General features: G+C 43.5%; 1 protein-coding gene across 1 annotated transcript in view; it reads right to left on the reverse strand.

Moving 5' to 3' along the window:
* The window catches only part of tenm4 (teneurin transmembrane protein 4), a 164,929-nt gene that overhangs the window by 115,514 nt on the left and 29,373 nt on the right, over positions 1-20,042 (reverse strand). Inside the window, exon 4 of the mRNA XM_019887308.1 lies at positions 1,021-1,233. Coding sequence (XP_019742867.1) covers positions 1,021-1,233 — 213 coding nt within the window. The remainder of the gene's footprint in view (positions 1-1,020; positions 1,234-20,042) is intronic.

Below are 20,042 nucleotides of genomic sequence, written 5' to 3' on the forward strand. Positions count from 1 at the left end.
GCGGCCCCCTTGGGCGAGGAGCCGACGCGTATTCACGACGCGTCGCACGGGAGTATTTGAAAAACGCTAATCTGCCTCCAGGGGGGGGGCTGCGTTTGACTTGTTAATTAAAGTAATGTCTTTCACCAAGTTAACAATTGACGTCATTTCCGGTGCTGAGGCATTAAAGACGACCGACCGCTTCTGACAGTCTGAAGAGGCACATGGAGGCAAGAAAACAAGGAAAAAATGTGGCGAATCCATAAATCCCGTTTTTTTTAAAGACCTCAAGTGGGAGCCGCAGCCTGAGTCAAAGGACTGTGGGCGAGAGGTGGGGCAAACCCTGGACTGGTCGCCAGCCAATATCAGGGCCCATTTAGACAGGCAACCATTCACGCACACATTGTGACTCCTGGACAACGTAGACGGTCTTCAACATGCATGTGTCTGGCAGGTGGGAGAAAACCCACGCAAAAACGGACAAAACATGCCAACTCCAAACAGGAAGGCCGGCCCCGAGATTCAAACCCGAACCTCAAAGCTGAGTCGGATGTCCTAACCAATATTCAGGGCCCATTTAGACAGGCAACCATTCACGCACACATTGTGACTCCTGGACAACGTAGACGGTCTTCAACATGCATGTGTCTGGCAGGTGGGAGAAAACCCACGCAAAAACGGACAAAACATGCCAACTCCAAACAGGAAGGCCGGCCCCGAGATTCAAACCCGAACCTCAAAGCTGAGTCGGATGTCCTAACCAATATTCCGCTGCACTGCCAACTGAGACAAATCCCTCCTCCATCTTTTAAAGCTGAACTTTGCAGACCTCGCTCGCTGGCGTTTCCCGAGGCTGTTTATCAACTCGAAAACTTTCTTCTGTCTCTTGCTGACAGAAAAAAAATAAATAAATCAGAGGGGCCATCCTTGTCGCCGACAGCCGTCTGCACAACCTTCAACCCGACGCGTCCGGGCGGGGGGGTGAGGGGCGGCGGGCAGGCCACGCCTCCAGAAAGGAAGTAGAGTTGAGAAACCACTCACCGTCAGCAGCTGCGGCGTACAGGTTCCCCGAGCCAGCTTTAACTAAGAATGAACCGGGGCCAAACTCATCCTCCGAGTCAGAGTCCCGGGCTGGCTGAGCCGCACTGTTACCTAGCAACCCCCCCTGGCTCTGATTGGCCCCGATGCAAGGGGGAGGGTATGGGGGCTGCTCGACAGGGGAGGAGGAGGCGGAGGAACAAAGCAGCGGAGGACCTGTGGACCACAAACACAGACAACACATGGTGGCGGAGGGCCGTCGGACGGGAGGGAAACACAACCAAACATCACTCTCACACACACACACACACACACACACCCCAAACATCACTCACACACACACACACACGCACACGCACACACACACACACACACACACACACACACACACACACACACACACACACACACATTCAAGACTTAAATGACATTTGAAAAACAAACATCAGCACCTCCTCCTTGGTCTCCGCCAACTCAGCCCAGCTGGGAAGAACAAGACGTGACTTTGAGGAAGGAGAAGTCATGTCTGAATTTGCTTTAGCATGGGAGGGAAAAAAAAAAAAAAACACCTTCAGGGGGTGTCGCGTGTATAAAAATACAATTTCCGATGAGGCATCCCTTTCAAACACAAACTTCACAGTGCATAAGCACCAACTCTGTACCGCAACACAGAAATTTCCGTTCCTTGATCAGCGATCACTCGACGGGCTTGTGAATTTGGTCAAATCTGGTTGGCGCGACAACTTCAACTTGACAACACCGCACCAACAATTTTGAAAATCCGCCGACGGGTTCCAAGAGACGTCGAATTTTGGGAGTCTGTAAAATGAGCTTTTCGGGGAACATTTTTGGACGATGGTGATCGCCAATATGAAAATCTGGTCCAAAGGCGCATTCAAAACAGCACAACGCGAAGGGTCGCAACTAATGATTATTTTAGCCATCGATTCATCTGTCTGTGATTTTGGCGATGAATCAGACCAAAACAAATTGTTTCATTTCCATCCCTCATCAAAAACGGGACATTATTTCAAACCGGCAGTGCAGAAAACACACACACGCAAAAAATGAAGATTCAGTTACTGGTTTGTTCCGTAACATGTAAGGAAATGATGATCACTGTTTTCCAAAGTAAAAGCAGATGTTTGCCAACACCGAGAGTCAGTCTGTCTGCTTTCATATAAGACAACAGAAAATGACCAAAAACTCCAAAACGTTCTGCCCTTGTATAGATGGTTCAAATTTGGTGGCAATCAGACAAAATGTTGTGGATCAGTTTGTCTTCAAAATGGCCAAAACGACCCTTATATGGACGGGCCGAATCAAAATGACAGCCTCCTTGTTGCTTTTTGGGCATAAAAATGCCCACCAAATTTATTCAAAGAACACTATCTTTCTGAGGTAGAAGAGGCCGTTCCTGAGTTAGCTTTAGCGCCTGCAAAAACACCTTTGGGAGCATTAATTGTCACGGTTCAGTTTCCAGGCGAACGTAAATAAATGCAACCCGGCAGTTCAACAACACTTCAGTTCACTTTCTCTGGTCCGAGTAACTTGCGAAATTGGCCCTTCCACAGCACCCATGACAACATAGTAACAGTGACTCAAACTCAACAGGCGGTCCAATTTGTGCCTTTCAAATTTCCCAAACAACCTGCAAACGGCAAATTCAAACGCAACCGGCCATCCCTCCATTTTCAATCGCATTAATTCGGCTCACGGATGAGGTTGGAGCCTTTCCCACGGCGGGGTACACCCCAAACGGATTTTCCACCAATCACATGAGGGAGCACACTTCCACCCTGGACAATTGCATCTCTTCAACGAACCTTTCTGGATGAGGTGAGGAAGTCGGGAGTACCCAGGCAGACCCTCAGGCAAGATCAGCAAGAACATCGACTTGCCGCACTCCAAAGAGAACAGATGACATACACGCAGTCGATTCAAACCGAGAAGCTCCATCTGCAATGAGACCCGTGGGCAGATGTTGCACTGTGCAGGAAAATGTGCTTGCGGGTATGGACGACCTCCTGAGGCAACGGGAGAACAAATTCCAACCTCGACTGATCACAACCACCTCACGAGGAAATAGGAACTGACCGACATGGCACGATGGGAATAATTGACCCCAGCCCTCTTATTATGACTTTTTTTTTTTCCGGCTTATCTGCTCAGGCCCGGAAAACGGCCACACGGGTCTCCTAAATACCATCCAAGCAATTTTAACTCAAACAGACTGAGACAAACGAAGGCATCGCGGCGTTGAGGCCCGGCTTTGCGTTTCTGCTGACTGGGCCTTCATCCATCACGGCTCGGCAAGCGCCCCCGCAAGAGGATTAGAATGCAACTCATTGATTCGCATCTGATTAGGAAACAATTAGACACATTAGCATGAGATGGGCCCCGTGTCGTGCGTAAGTAGTAAATGCCCGCGAGGCCTCCGTTTTGAGCATTTCCATCTTAATAGTCATGACCCGTTCAATAGGAAGGAAACCACATTACCGTATTTTCAGCACTATAAGGCACTTCGGAGTCTAAGGCGCACCTTCTATGAATGGTTGATTTACAGACTGTTTTCATATGTAGGGTGCACCGCATTATAAGGCGCATTGAATAGAAGCTACAATCGTGGCTGAGGTTGCGTTATGCATCCACTAGATGGAGCTACGCGTTATATAGCGCTCTCGCAACCGCTGCAGCTGTAAGAAAGCTTTTGCTTGACAGAACATTTAAAATACTACGACTGTGAAATCAGGATATCGATCCAAATATAAGGAGCATCAGATTATAAGGCGCACTGTCGGCTTTTGAGAAAATCACAAATTTTGTGGTGCGCCTTATAGTGCGGAAAATACGGTCAATTCAGTATAATTCTATATATTTCTCCATTGTCGTAAAATGACTTGCACTAACAACAGGGCCACGATTAGGGAGGAGTTAATTTACAAAAGCACATTAATTGTTCTCAATTTTCCCATTTCACCACAACTTGTCTGACTGTTCTAGTGACGTTTCCAAGCAGCTAATATTTTGCCACCTCAACATGAGAAAAGAGCGACGTGTCACAATCATATTGGAGATTTTAACTGGCTTAAAGCTATGGCAGCGAGGTACACTTGGTTTAATTAATATGTTTGTTGTATTGGCACGCCAGTCTCCATATGTAGGTCGGGATGTACTTTTTTTTTTCTCTAACCCTAACCTAACCCCTGCACCCCAGTTTGAAAAGCGCAACTCAATACTGAATCGATCTGGGTGGCCTTTCCGCTTGAAAAAGACCCCTGAAATGGGTCGGCGGCCGCCTTTTGCTTCCCATCGCTCCATCCCGGCAGCGCGAGCGACACCTTCACTTAGCATCAAGTGGACGGATTGGCTCCTGACAGCTTCAGCGAGCAACGAGCAAACACGTGAGTCATTAAAGGTCTGAAGCGAAGGCATTAGCGAGCTCGTTAGTAGGGCCAACATGCTAGCTGGCGCAGGCTAATGGAAGCGCGGCGTTAAGCGCAACGGAGCAACTCATTACAGGTCTCATTAGCGAGCAGCAGCAGACAGCATTGTGTTGCTGTTTGACGTCAACAAATAACACGACAACAACAACAAAAATGGTCCAATAAGTAAAAACATTTTCATTAAAAAACACATTAAGGCCACAACATCCGTTGGTGCGGTGTACTTTTTCAATTAAATATTTCTAATAAACGAAGCTTTTAATGCTTCTGGTAACGTGACATCAACAAACGAGCACACTGCCTTTGAAAAGTAAGTTTCATCCATTTGTCAGTGACCGCAAGACCATTCAGAGCAGCACGTAACAATGAATTGGCGTTGCACCCCCTTGCTCATAGCAAATAATTGAAGTGATCAGCAAAAAGTAATTAAATACCTTATATTCCAGACATTTTTACTAGGTTTCGTGTCTTGGCAAAAATAGTTTTGCAATTTTGTCAATCCGCATTCCCATTTCCCAAAGGTGCTAATTTTATTAAAACTCCTCATCGCCGTTTTTTTGAAATATGCGCCTTCAAAACAAAACGACTTGTTTTCTCTTCAATTTCATGCAAGGATCCTTCAGAAACATAATGTGCCTCTTGTTACGATTGGCATGTCCGCCCAATTTCTGGCCGATCATTAAAACTGCATTATTTAATTTTTTTACAGTTTTATTTCTTTCTGCATTGATGGACAAACATTCAATATTTTTTTTCTCCCCAGCATCGTAGCAGCATGTGGCCACGACCCGAATGCCACACAACTATAGTTTCTTTTTCTTTTACAACACAACAAGTCGCAGTGATACAACATGTCCTACTCATTAACTTTGTTTTTCCAAACATATTGATTGATGAAACAGCACTAGTTCGCCTCGCCTTGGGCAAGAGCTAAAGTTGACCAACGTGCCCATTAAACACAAAAAAGAAAATAACCCACTCACATCGCAACACAGCAGCCTTTACATCATACATTTGTTGTAGACACATTCGGTGCCCTAGCAACACACATCTGAGGATTCTTATCGAAGCATAGTTAGCTGCCGTAGCTTCCCAGAGCAACATCAGTGTTCCTAGCCGTCTTAGCTGCTAGCTGTTTTAACATTCTAAGATGTAGAGCACCCTGAACAGTCTTAGTTTCAGTAGCATGCTTAGCTTACTCCAAAAAACAAAAAAAAACCTCTTTCTTAGCACCCTTGACCAGTGGTTAAGCATCCATAGCTGTCTGAGAAACCATGGCTATCTATTAGCATCCTTCTGTGTTTTAACATCATCTAGTGCCTTAACCGCTTTAGCATGCCTAGCCACCATACTAAAGCTTTTCTTTTGGTTTCAGTGACATTTGTCAGGTAATTTTTGCACAACAAAACAGATATGCAAGCAAACAACAATTACGAACAAAGCCTCCTTCAGAGCTCCTGATTGTTTCTATTCTGCATTGTCAAGGTTTCAATATGCCGCAGTCAAAGAGGGAAAAAAAAGTGATCATTGTTCTGTTAAATACACCTCTTACACCAAATAGAAATAACACGCTCATAACGGGAGGTACATTAAGCTACTGTCGCCAAAGCGGCGGCTAAATTGGATGCCTAATGGCTTTGCAAATGCTCAGAGAATCGTCGTCATCATCCTCATCAGTTTTCTTTTCATTCCCAGATGACACACCACAGCAGAGTTTAGGTTTGGCTCTGAGACTTGTTATTTTTGTCATCATCTCATCTTTTTATCGGTCTTATGGGGTCCTGAACTCTTTGGCTCTTGGGAACCCGGACGCCGGAGAAGAGCTGGCGGGAGGCATGTGCGAACTAAGCGGCTGCCCAAAAGCGTGAGGATTTTCTTTTCAACACACGAAACAAAAAAAAAATCCTGCCTGGGGCTCTGTAAGATTTGTTTGTCAAGGACTCACAATTACACTTATTTTCACAAGTATTTCAGCACGGTGGTTCTTAAAACATTGTATTTAATAACTTTTATCAAAAGTTGCCTATTTTGGAGAGAAAAAAATTGTAATCTTGACTATTTTGTCAAGCTAAAATGTCGCAATCTTATGTAACTGTTATATTTTCCCCAAGGTAAAGTTGCAATACGATATTCAAAGTTTAAAAGGGGAATAAAGTCATATTATTACAAGCGAATTCCAAAAATTCATCTTTTTTCCCTTAATATCATACCTTGTATGGTGAGAAAGACGCCTTTATTTATTTTTGAATAAATAGGACCGCATGTGCGTTTTCTCCAAATAATAAACTTTCTGTTCTCAAAAATAAGTAGGACTTTATTGCTGTAAAAATACGCCACCACCCCAGTTTGAGAACAATGAAACTGCAGGTGAGTCCAATTGAAATCAGAGTTGCACTTGAACAGATTCCATTTTGTGGCTTAAACTGCAGCCATGCTGCTGGCTGCCCACGGTCCAAACACCCTGCCAAGACAAACGCAAGCAAGGGAAGCGATAACTGAGCCAGCTTCGGAAGAAAAAAACACTACAACAACAAAAAAATGTCTCCGACTGCGCTCCTTACCTGCTTTAAATCAATACTAGGAAAGAATAGAGCTAATGCATGGCATGGTGGGACACAAATGGTCTTTTTATAGACATGGCGCAGGAAATGGAAATGATATTTGTGTTGTAATGAAAGAACATGACCGCACAGGACGGCACGGTTCCATTTACGGCCGACCTCCAACGTTGTTATCGCCACTTAAAAGCCGGCGTCCATTACTCAGACGCTGAGTGTCGGGCAAATTACGGCGGGATGCCTTGTGCCGGACCGGGAAGCGAACGCAAGCTCGTTAACGGAGTCGCCAGACACACGACCGTGTGAACATGTTGCAGATGTCGTTCAAGCTCTTGGGCATTTTTAGCCATCTTATCTGACAAACAAAAGCGAATTAATTCGGTTCCAAACGCAGTGTTTGCGACATATATCGCATTTTTGTCAAACTTAAGAATTTATTTTTTAATGAAAAATAGGGTGGGATAAAAAAATGGCTGATGAGACATAGCGTTTCCCCCCCATCATCCTGGCCTGTGCCAGGGCCATCAATCCAGTTAACTGCCATCCTCCCAACCGGAGGGACGGCGCACCCCACGATCCATCTGAAGGACGCCATCTGGTTACACTTTACCCCGACGAACAATTCTGAGAACAGTTTCTGCAAACCTGTAGGCGGCAGTCGTGGATCCAACAGCAGTGTTTGCTCACATGAATAGAATTGGTTTTTGTTTTTGTTTTTTCAAAAAAATAATTGAACATTTAAAAAAAATAAAAAATTCTGATATTTTTCTTCCTTTTCGTTATTATTGAAACTGTTTCGCCAACAAGAATTGGAGTGCTCTCTGAGTCACTGAACAAACATTTTCCATGAGCTTCGTCCTGGTCGTTAGTCGGCTTGTCCACGGAATCATTAGCACTGATGTAGTGTGGCATCATTAACACCCAACCCCCTCGCCATCTCAAAAACCCCCATGATACCCCATCCAAGCCTCCTGGCGGGGGACGTCATTGTTCAAGGATGAAAAGTGCGCGCTGTTGTGCGCTCACCTCAGCCTGAAGGCATGCGACGACTATTTTAAGCATCTCCTGGCCGACACAAGTGCCTGGAACTAATATGCTGGTGGCCCGTATCCACGTGTGGTGTTTCAAATGGACCTGGCTGGAACGAAGCACAATTTCTGCTTCTTCCATACCATCTTGTCGTTTGACTTTTGGCTTAGTGCAGACCATATGGCCTTAAATTGTAGCCAAGTGCTCCTCCATCAGAATTAACAAAATAACTTTTACCTGTAATCAGGTAAAATTTATCTCAGACATCTTAAGATACCATAGGTATCAGCTATGGTTGGCTAAAGCTGTTTAAATAGCTAAGGTTGCTAAGACTTAGGCTTACAAAGCTGAAGCTGTTAAGCGAGATAATCATCCGTCTTCCCAACCTGTGCTTTCTAATTCTAAGGTTTCTAAATGGGCTAAAGTTGCTGCGTTTGCAAAGGAAGCCAAGGTACATAAAGTAACAGCTATGGTTGGCTCACATTTTATTTTTAATGTTAAAGCAGTTAAGAATGCGAAAACGGCTAAGATTGTGAAGGTCGCTGAGAGAGATTAGCTTAGCAAAATAGCTAATGAGGCTCATTTTGCTCAGATAGCTACATTTGCAGTTAAGAATACCAAAGTAGCTCAAGTTATTAAGATAGCTACGATTGACTGTAACAATTTGCTAAGGATCCGACAAATGTTGAGGTTTTTGAAATTGCAGAGACTGCTAAGGTTATTAAAAGGAATAAGGAGGTTAAATTTGTGAGACAGCTAACGTTGCGAACACAGTTAGGGCTGCTAAGGCCTGTCACAACATCTCCGAACACTAAATGGATGACTTGAATGCTAAGCCAGCTGATAATGCTACGACAACCAAGGTTAGCATCCTTAGCATTCTACCCTTCTTTGCCAAGCGTAGCTATCTTGAAACTTCAACCATCTTGGTGTCCATAGCTGTCATAGCGCCCTTAGCTAGCTTAGTACCCTTAGCTATCATAGCATCTTTAGCTGTCTTTTTAGCTCAACCTTGGATGTGTGAACATTTTTAGCATTCTGCTCTGCCTTAACGAGCTTCACCAACCATAGCAACAACCTTAGCTGCCTCTGACACCTTCTGTGTATTAGCATCGGTAACCTTAGCCTGTAAGAAGGAAAATAAACAATGGTGCTGGACCACAATTATCAGCTTTTTACTCTGTCTCCTCTGGTGGACAAACACAGTGACATGAATAAATAATAGTCCGCAATAATCTAAGTCCCCCAGGCACCCCTCACCACCCCCACCATCATCAGCAATGAGGGAAGGGGGCTCAAAGAAGTCAAAAGTTTACTTTTGCTGTTCGAGACACATTGCGGACCACTCATTAGGCCCACACGGAACAAAGAAAACCCCGGTTGCCTGCCCGCCCATCCGCCTTTTTTCCGTCAATCCTCGAGAACGAGATGGCCGCCTTTTGATTTCTCGGTTTTTTTTTTTTTTTGATTTTGTCGGCGCACCTTCGTCAAAGTGCTATTTATGCCCTGGCTGCGTTTCCATTTCAGTCACTTTGTGCAAAGAGTTTGTTTGCACGTCTGCGGGATGTAAAACACACGGCGCCCGAGCGAGCCGCCGGCAGCGCTGCCAAGTCCTCGCCGTATTTATTTCACAGCACACGGGCATAAACTTCAACCCACGTTTGTTTTTGAACGCTCCTCTGTACGAGAAGGTGGCTCATTTAAGACGGGAGCAGCGAATTAATCACCAAACACAAACACACAAATGCTGATTGCGCTTTTTTTTTTGTTTTCATTTTTCCTGTGATAAATGTGTAAAAGTGAATCCAACCTGGAGGTACTATGAGGAGTAGAGAAGTAAGGGGTATGCCAGAGTACAAATTAAAAGAGAGAGAAAAAAAAGAGGTAATCCAATTTTCCAATGACTAATTCCCTCTGTGCCAATGAATAGAAATGTAGGCGCCTGCAGGGTACAGTAAATGAGGCTTTATTAAGGCCAAAGCAGCAATAAAGCTGCGTTCAAAGACACCGACTCTCTTTCAACAGCGACCATTAACATTTTCTTTCATTCTTATAAACTGCTTTATTATAAGATTAATTGATTATGGGTCCTTATTAGGGATGATGCGATAATTATGGTTACTAGCGTACAAAGCGTCTCTGAAAGTAGTACTGGAGTTGCCTGTTGGATATTTCCCATCCATGAAGACACAAAATATGAAGAAAGAAGAGTAAGACATTTTTTGGTGCAATATTCCTATGTTTTGTATTTCTATTTATTTCCTGTAAAAAAAAAAAAAGTCTAATATTTGTCCTTATTTTGTCCATTGGTTCTGTGTTTTTCTAATACGTTTGTCCTGTTTCTAATTTTGTGTAGTCTTTTTGTCTTTTTTGTTTGTTGTTTTGTAATATTTTGAATCATGTTCCTTTATTTTGGTATAATAGTGTGTCATTTTTGTCTAATATTTGTAAAATATGAATGATTGATAATTGATGGAATGTAAGGAAATATTTTCCTCATTGTATTTTTGGTTTTTGAATTCTTGTTTTTGCTGGCATTTTTTGAAATTTTGTCAATGTTTTCAATTGATCGTTTTTCTTTTTTTCACTAATAATTTCTTTCATCAAATATATTTTTTTTTTGCTTGTGTATTTTTCAACAAATACTTATAAATGATTGATTGATTGGAAGGCAATATTTTTTCATTGTATTTTTGTCCCAAATTTCACCTCCCCCAACACTATTTATGCATATCTCTGAATCATTGTCAAATATCATTTTCTTTGGATATTTTTGTTCAAAAATTGGTGTATTTTTGTGACACATTTTAAATCCTTTCTTTTCCATCTCGCATTTGTGTCTTTTGTAGTCGTTTCATTGACATCAAGTCGTGTTTGATGGAATGCCATGTAATGATGAAAAGCTGTATTATCCATCCATGTAAATGAATTCATTTTTCATCCCTAATTATTAATATGACTATTCATTTTGTCATTTGCCATGGCGGATAAGAACAGGTGCTATAAGAGTCAACTCTGGATATTCATAGAGGCGCAGCGTGTGCATGAATAACTAACTAGCAGGCAGCGCGCCAGTACATTTCACCCTTTGTGAAACGGCTCTTCATATTTGCAGAGAATCGAGTGTCTCATCACAAGAGGGAGTACGAGGTGGGCGGGGGGTTAAGAAGTTTTCACATCTTAAGGTGAAATCGAGCACTATCGACTCGACAAAGACAAGCCAATGTATTACGGGGCGACGGAATGCAATTAAAAACGTGTGGCAATTAAGCGTGACCCCCGAGATCGAACGTGTTCCCGATGAGCAAGCTGCGTCCTCTTCATGGGTGAAGTGATGAATGCAAACTTGGACGAGGTCATTTCAATTACTTAAAGGCGACACAAAGGCATAATCTTCTCCCCATCATATCACCGAGAGATCGTGATTTAAGGACCTCGGCGTGTCGCCATAGCAACCACGGCGCACAACTCCACGATTTACACTCCAACGACCGCATGTATAATCGTTTTAGTTTCTTGCTTGTAATTCGATGTCTGATCAAAAGTGACCAACCCAGTGGGACCTTTTTGTTCCAACCTGAACGAAAACGGAATTAAATGTGACCGCTAATGAGAGAGAACGTCTCATAGAACTGCGACTGCACCAACTTAATCAATTATCACTTGTCCGTGATTTAATTAATCACGAGCAATTTGGACAGAAATGGTAAAATTGGAATCTTGGACCTAATGTGGTGATAACAAATTGAGCTCTGGTCGTACTTAATCGAGCAAAATAATGACAAAGCAGCTCTGGCGTACAAAAATACCTTGATTATAACACGGGCCAAATGCCAAAATGTGAGTTACAAGATAAAATGGTGGCAGCAAACTTCACAACGAGCGACGGTTCGGCAGAGAGTGAACAATTACTCCAAAAAAAGGCCAAGTTGTGTGCGTTAAGCTGATTTGCCTTTGCCGCTCCCTGTTGAATTGGAAAACAGTAACGATCCGATTCAATTAAAATTGAACAAACAGACACCATTTTTGTTCATTTTGAAGTCCGAAATAAAAAGAAAAAAATCGTTTAATTTCTTGATGGGGAAAAAAAAAAACTAAAGAAAACAACTCTGCGGTGGTCCGTTGATTAGGGCTCGCCTTCTTATCTCGCCTCGAGCAGGAAGAGTGTGTATTGCCTCTGCTCAAAGCCACATAAATATAATCACGAGTGGGGATAATTAGCTGGATCTTCTGTGGGTTTTAGGAAAAGAGCATCCAGATTAGGCTGATCATCCCCTTTTGCATGTCCCACATCAGGCACCGGGCAGCGGAGGGAGAGCCGAGGCCCTCCGGGCCGCCGGATGCAGCAATGCCCGTTACGATGATCCGACTAACTGGCAGGAGGCGGGTGTGCAGCCACGCTGATAACGACCCAAAATTGTCCACGAGGGCCTCTAAAGCCGCGCAAATTAGCTTGCAAATGATCCAGAGAAGCTCTGCACTGTACTGGAAGCCGTGACCTGGGCCCCAAGAAAAAAAAGTGGAAACAGCTAAAGAACCCCAAAAGAAACACTGTGGCTGAGAGGTCTGGGATCTCACGAGTGATTGGCATCAATGCTCTTCAGTGGTGGGAAGTACTTGAGTAGTTTTGACTTTCTTGACTTGAGTACTTGATGAGTTCAAGCGCCATTTAGACAAAAAGAGTGCTACTCCTACTGGCAGACAAACATCAAAAATCAACAGCCAGCAAAGTAAAAATCCAAAACCTACACTTTCTGGCCAAGTGTGGAAAAAGAAAATTGAACCCAGAGCTAATAATTGGTGATGGCCCCTTTAGGAGCAGTCGGTGAAATCAAGCTGCTAGACAGCCAATTTCATTGTTCCATTAATCTTCAAAGCAAGTCATCCAGGTTGTGAAGTAACTAAGCAGCCCCAGAACAAGACACTGGAAGCACCATATTTGACTGTTGGCATGATGTTGTTTTTATCAAAAGCAATCATTTTTGCCCAGATGTAACCTGCCGCACACCTTCTCAACCAGGGATGTCCAATCTTTTCTGTTTGAGGGCAGCATACGGAAAAAATGGAAGGATGAAAGGCCAACTTTGAAATTCAGCCATAGAACTGATGTATGAAGAAACCATTTTTGCCTCTAAAATGAAAATCTTTATTCACTGCAGGTGTTTTGATGATAAATTGTGTTATTCTCTTAATCATAAATGGTTTATTTGTATCTTCGAAGATAAGTTCTACAGTACAACTTCCCTTCTTACTCTGCCCACCTTAACCTTTTTTAACTAACCTTACAAACTGTTCAACTTCTGTCTTGTCAGCCCGCAGACGTTTTCTCCCAAATCCTTAAGGAATCAGCAATATGCTCCCTGACAAATACTAGATGAGATTTCTTGCTCTTTTTATGTCAGCTGTAATTTTTTTTTTTTTTTTTTTTTTAAACGCTCTTATGGATGCCATATTTGCCCATTTTCTGATGAGTGAGTCATAATTAAGGTCAGTGAGGCCGGCAGTTCTTCGGATGGCATTCTGGCTTCCTTTGTGATGAGTCGTCATTGCACTGTTGGAGTCATTTTGGTTGGCAGACAACTCCGAGAAACGTTCACCACTCAATTTTCTCCATTTGTAGATAATGGCTCTGACCGTGGTTCGCTTGAGTCTCAAAATTTCATGAAGGGCCTTGTCACCTTTTCCCGACTGACAGATTTTAGTCTGTTTGGGTCTCATTAGTTCTCAAATTTCTTTGGATCATGGCATGACGCGTTTATTCATGAGAGTTAGTAAACTACTTCACTTTGTCTAACAGGAACTATTTCAGCACCTGCGATGACATTTTCCACGTAAGGCCAGATAGGCTTGGATATTTTTTCCCCCGGTAATAAACAAAATGATCATTTGGAAATTGCATTTTGAAGCACACAGTCATAAGCACGCACACACGCACGCGCGAGGGCCAGACGGCTGACAAAGCTCTGCCTCGTCATCGGCAATATCACGTAACATGTCGAGAGTTACGAGCCGCAGCTGACATCAATGGTGAAACGCTGCAGGCGGTGGCATAAAGCAAAAAGAATCATCTCGCATTTTCCTATAAATATCAGAACTATGCACACACATCTATAATGTATGGACTCTACGTTAGAATTGTATTACATGCTGATCTCTATGCGTGTGCGTGTGATGATAAATTGTGTTATTCTCTTAATCATAAATGGTTTATTTGTATCTTCGAAGATAAGTTCTACAGTACAACTTCCCTTCTTACTCTGCCCACCTGAACCTTTTTTAACTAACCTTACAAACTGTTCAACTTCTGTCTTGTCAGCCCGCAGACGTTTTCTCCCAAATCCTTAAGGAATCAGCAATATGCTCCCTGACAAATACTAGATGAGATTTCTTGCTCTTTTTATGTCAGCTGTAATTTTTTTTTTTTTTTTACTTTGAAACGCTCTTATGGATGCCATATTTGCCCATTTTCTGATGAGTGAGTCATAATTAAGGTCAGTGAGGCCGGCAGTTCTTCGGATGGCATTCTGGCTTCCTTTGTGATGAGTCGTCATTGCACTGTTGGAGTCATTTTGGTTGGCAGACAACTCCGAGAAACGTTCACCACTCAATTTTCTCCATTTGTAGATAATGGCTCTGACCGTGGTTCGCTTGAGTCTCAGAATTTCGGGAAGGCCCTTGTCACCTTTTCCCGACTGCCAGATTTTAGTCTGTTTGGGTCTCATTAGTTCTCAAATTTCTTTGGATCATGGCATGATGCGTTTATTCATTAGAGCTAGTAAACTACTTCACTTTGTCAAACAGGAACTATTTCAGCACCTGCGATGACATTTTCCGCATAAGGCCAGATAGGTTTGGATATTTTTTCCCCCCGTAATAAACAAAATGATCATTTGGAAATTGCATTTTGAAGCACACAGTCATAAGCACGCACGCACGCACGCGCGAGGGCCAGACGGCTGACAAAGCTCTGCCTCGTCATCGGCAATATCACGTAACATGTCGAGAGTTACGAGCCGCAGCTGACATCAATGGTGAAACGCTGCAGGCGGTGGCATAAAGCAAAAAGAATCATCTCGCATTTTCCTATAAATATCAGAACTATGCACACACATCTATAATGTATGGACTCTACGTTAGAATTGTATTACATGCTGATCTCGATGCGTGTGCGTTAGGGTGGTCCACATTTTCATGGCAATATGCGTGTGCGTGTTTACTTCTCTTCAAACAAAAAAAAAAATACCAACCTTGCATAAAACTCTTTATGATGACCATAAAGTGCATTAAAAGAGTATGAAAGGCTACGTCGGTTAATATTTAATATATTTTCGAGGGACAATAAAAGCAAGGAAGCGGGAAACAATGCTGATGTTATTATCTGTTGAAATGAAAAAAAAAAAAATTTGAATCACACTGAATCTAATGAGACGGTACAGGTGGGCCTAATATCCAGACTGCAAATGAACGGCTCTTGCTGGGAGGTCCTTAAGCACATTTTTTAAATAGGCAGCTCTCAAAACATTGACTTGGTTGTTTCATTTCACTTTTCAAACACCAAACTATTTGTATACAACTAATTATGAGCATTTTTCATAGTATGTCCCATTCTTGGTCGAGGGATAAAGATTTTGGATTAATTACGGACACTCGTTTTCGATGCCTAATGAGGCAGTAGTTTCAACAAGCTCTCCCTGAGTTGGCCTGTTTTGCGTGACTGATGACAAATGTAATTAGTGTTTAATCGCTTTTCAGCTGCTTTCATGTTTGCGCCACCCCGCCTCTCATTGATTTCCTTATTTTTTTATTTCCATTCCATCCAAAATGTTGCCCAGTAACACATATTGAAGTTGTTGTCACAACAAAGTTAGCTTGAAACAGGATGGGCGCTTTTTTCCCCCCCCCCAATAGCGGTAATGATAATGTCGTGCTTTTGCTCTTAATGGTGAAAAAGAAAAACTATTTAATCAAACAAATGAAACCCATCATACCCAATAATGTATCAATTAAGGCCGCATCATGTGCTAATTGGATTTTGAAAGCGAATCAGATTGATGCTTCAACGGCTTGCAATAAGTAGGACAACAGTGTCGCTGTTGTTGCCACGGCGACCCCAGATTACCGACTTTACTTGAGCCTTTTCTCATGCTAGCGGACCAGCCAGGACAAAAGCCTCTCGTGATGTGTCGGCTCCGAGCGCCGTGCGGTGCTTCTACAAAACGCTGACGTGATCAGACGGGTTTATTTTTAGGCAAGTTATTCGAATAAATAAATGATGGCACATGTTTATTTCAAGGCAAGTTCTGCAAGCAGAGTTAACGCGAACATTCTTTGATGTCTTCATCTGTTAACAAATTCACATTTGCTGCGGCATTAAAAGCAGATGAAACGTCAGAACAGCAGAGGGAGCAAAAAAAAACCTCATCAACCAACAAACTCATCAGCTAAGTCAATGACTGACGAATTGACGAAACAAATGACTAACAGACTAACTGATAAACAGGCAAACTAACCAACAATCTAAACCACAAGCTACTCAACTCAAGGGTATTTCTGGAGCACTTTAAAACAACCACCGCTGGATACAAAGTGCTGTACATGGAGTAAAAATTATTCATACAACAATCAAACAATAAATTAATGACAAAGACCGAAGAAAGCACAAAAACAGTCCAACAAAAAAAAAAAAAGTCTCATGCTGAGTCTAAAGCCAAAAAATAAAAATGAGTTTGAAGACCAATTTTTAAGACGGGCAGTGAAGGGGCTTGCCGAACGTTCAGTGGGAGGTCACTAGCCAGCTAACGGGCTAGCTAGCCGATTGACTAGCCAACAATTGACTAACTAAGCATCAAACTCACTCTCTGGCTAGCTAAAGAACTCCCAAGCGACTTATTATCAAACTAATTAAATGATTTACTAGCCAAATAACTGAATGATATGTCTGGCTAAAACGAACAAGAACTTCTTACGACCAACAGACCGACGCTTCGCCTTCCCCACTGTGGGGTGTTTCTACAGAGGTATTGTTTTGCGTTAGATTGGCGATGAGTTGGCTAGCAACTGCTAGCATTTCACTTTACAGCATATTCATATGTTCAGGGCGCTAATCGGCATCCGACCACACTGTGACTCGGTTTAGCTTTTGGCTTTGACTCATTATTGGCTCTACGGAGTCAGAAAATGGTGAGCCAAGACATTATTTGGATCAAAGAGGCATTTGCCAAGAACTTAACTTGCTTAGTAATTTGTGTGCAGAAATGTGTGTTGACAGAGATAAATGCATAGCCGAGAGGCTATGGAACCACGTAAACGCAGAACTTCCAAGTGTTGCTTTTCTAGGGGGGGTTGGCCTGGAACGACGCCTAAAGGCATGATGATGATTTCCCGCAAGACTCCACTCTCACGAACAATTGCCGTTGTCAAGAGCGCAATGAACCTCGTACGTCGACATGAAAAGCACGTAGCTTAATAGTTGACGCTCACTTTGCACTCAGTATTGACCTCCAACGAGGCTAAAACAACCGTGACTCATTTGATTGAGAAATGCAAACATGCTTGACTCCAGTCCTGAAGGTGGCAGCGACGCAATTTTCAAATGGGGTGCAAACAGTGACACGAGGACAGATTGGAGAACCACAGTTCCCTTTGCTGGACCTGGTGGGTAACTTGTCCCGATGCAAACTGAGTGTAAGAGTGAAAAAAACTTTTTCAAGTCTTCACATTTACGCTCTTCGGCAGACTTTGATGGCTTCTTCTTACTAACTGGTTACTATGTGATTAAAAATGTTCTTTACAATACGTTTCAGTCACCCTCACGAGTCTAAACACGGTACCGCACATGAGCAAACCTCGACAGCGGGTGAGCCGTGACATAGACAAGCTGAGCCCTTGGGCACTGTGATGTCATTTTCAGTTGACAGTAAGTGGCAGTACGAGGCAAAATGGCCGCCATTTCAAATGGACGAAAACGTACCCCCCCCCACCCCCCCCCCAACCAAACAACACCGGAATACCGTGTTTGGATTCAAATTTGTGACTTGACTCCCCCGTGCACTACCTAACAAGTTAACCAACTAACGAGGTGACTGCCTGGCGAACGGAGACCTCAGTTGACACAGTGATTAACTAACAATGTGATAAATGAACTAATTGCTAAATGTTAACGAACTGATGGACGGACTAAGTATCACCAACTGGCTAGCCAAAAAAACGAACAATCAACACAGCGTCACAGCCTAGCGAAGATTGCGGAGTAAACTACAGCAGCAACAGGATAAGCTTTTTCCAAGACATGTGGCCTAGCGCAGCGATGACAAAATTATGACGACAGTTGGCTGGCAGGTAGGTACCATGTGATGGAAAAGGGGCAAAACGTAACTTCTTAGCAACGGGCCAAGGCTGCAAGTACCGCATGCATGTGGGTCACGGCTAACAAAGCCAGCGGCGGCTCTTTTAAGTTACAGTAAGACGCCCGCCTTGATGTTCTGCCTCCGCGGGGCCTTGCTGTGACTCAGCAGGCGCTAGCTGCTCCAAGTGTCCTCGCAGGGGCTCTCTTGGGAAAAGAGGCATGATGGGAAACACACACACACACACACACACACACACACGGAAATAAAGCCTGACACGCACAAAGAATTGCCTTCTTTTTCCAGATACGTTACATTTGCAAGTCAATTTGCTTTTCTTTGGATCTCTGTGTTTTTTTTTCCTTGAGGCTAGTTGGTGGGTGGGTAGCTCAGTAGCTTGATCGATGGATGGATGGATGGAAAGTTAGCCAAACAGACGGCTAAACGATAGCTCGATCAAATCTCTTCTGTAGTCTCAGTGTCGTCTACAGTACGAGGGGGCGGCATCGGGAAGATGCTTGCGAGCGGCGCTTGCTTATTTACATGCATTAGGCGGAGGGTCAAGGCAGTCACATGTGAAAAGGGGGATTGGGGATGAGGGGCAGTTGGCGGGGGAGGGTGGATGCCCGCCGGCTGGAATACATTAAACAGCCGCGTAAATGGTTTGTTGGTTTAGAGACATTGGCGCGCACACACAAGAAGAAGGCCCTACTTGATGGATTTTAATTAACTTGCCATATAGAAATTGTAATTGTATGTTATCAGGCTTAGCTGAATTAAATGCCCCCCCCTTCCTCCCGAACGCAAATGCTCTTTCTGCCCGAGCCAGTGGAATAAAAAGGCTGTTTAGCATCACGATGGGGGTCTCGGCGACGCCACATGCATGATATGCTGCAAGCCCGAACGCCGTCGTGCCAGGAGCTTTTCTTTAATTATGTACAACGGAGGCACAATGTGGAGGCCCGCACACTCTCCCCTGACCCGAGTCAGCCACTCAAATGGATTCTCCCTCCTGCGGACATTTCTGTCACTTAGAAAAAACATCAGCAGATATAAATGTAAAACTATTTGCGAGGTTCTCCGCAAGGCTGCGTCGGGGTAATTAGAATCTCGCCGCCGGGCGCCGCATGAGCTTTAGTTCTCCGCCGCCGAAGTGTCCGGGGAAGGCCGCTGCAAATCCGCCAGATCATATTCAGGGGTTAGGGGCGTACAAAAACGAACACATGGGACTCATCGCAAGCTTATATGAAAAGAAGCATTTTTGTCGGTAAACGTGACGCTGACTCATGCTGAGATTCAAGACCTTGGAGTGCGAGGAAACGCGTTCGGTGACTTGAAATGGAAGCCGAGCTGAGTGCAAGACAGCAGAACAAAATGATTGCTCCCAGCCAATCAATAAGGAAAAAGTGACAGACTCACAAAAAAGCCAAGTGCAAAAAAAAGAGCACTCAATACCTCGCTTCCATATCTGGCATCTTTGCGGAACTGGCAATACCTTTGTGAAGCGGGATTTTCTCCAATGGCACCGGCTCGTTGACGATGGCTCCGCCTCTTACGAATTACAACAGCCACACTCAGCGTAATGCTGAGTTTTATGTCACATCTTTTGTTTTGATTTGTTCCCACGCAAAAAAAAAAAAAAAAAAGAT

Source organism: Hippocampus comes, unplaced genomic scaffold (genome assembly GCF_001891065.2).
Source record: "Hippocampus comes isolate QL1 unplaced genomic scaffold, H_comes_QL1_v1.1 scaffold194, whole genome shotgun sequence".
In the NCBI taxonomy this organism is placed as follows: domain Eukaryota; kingdom Metazoa; phylum Chordata; class Actinopteri; order Syngnathiformes; family Syngnathidae; genus Hippocampus; species Hippocampus comes.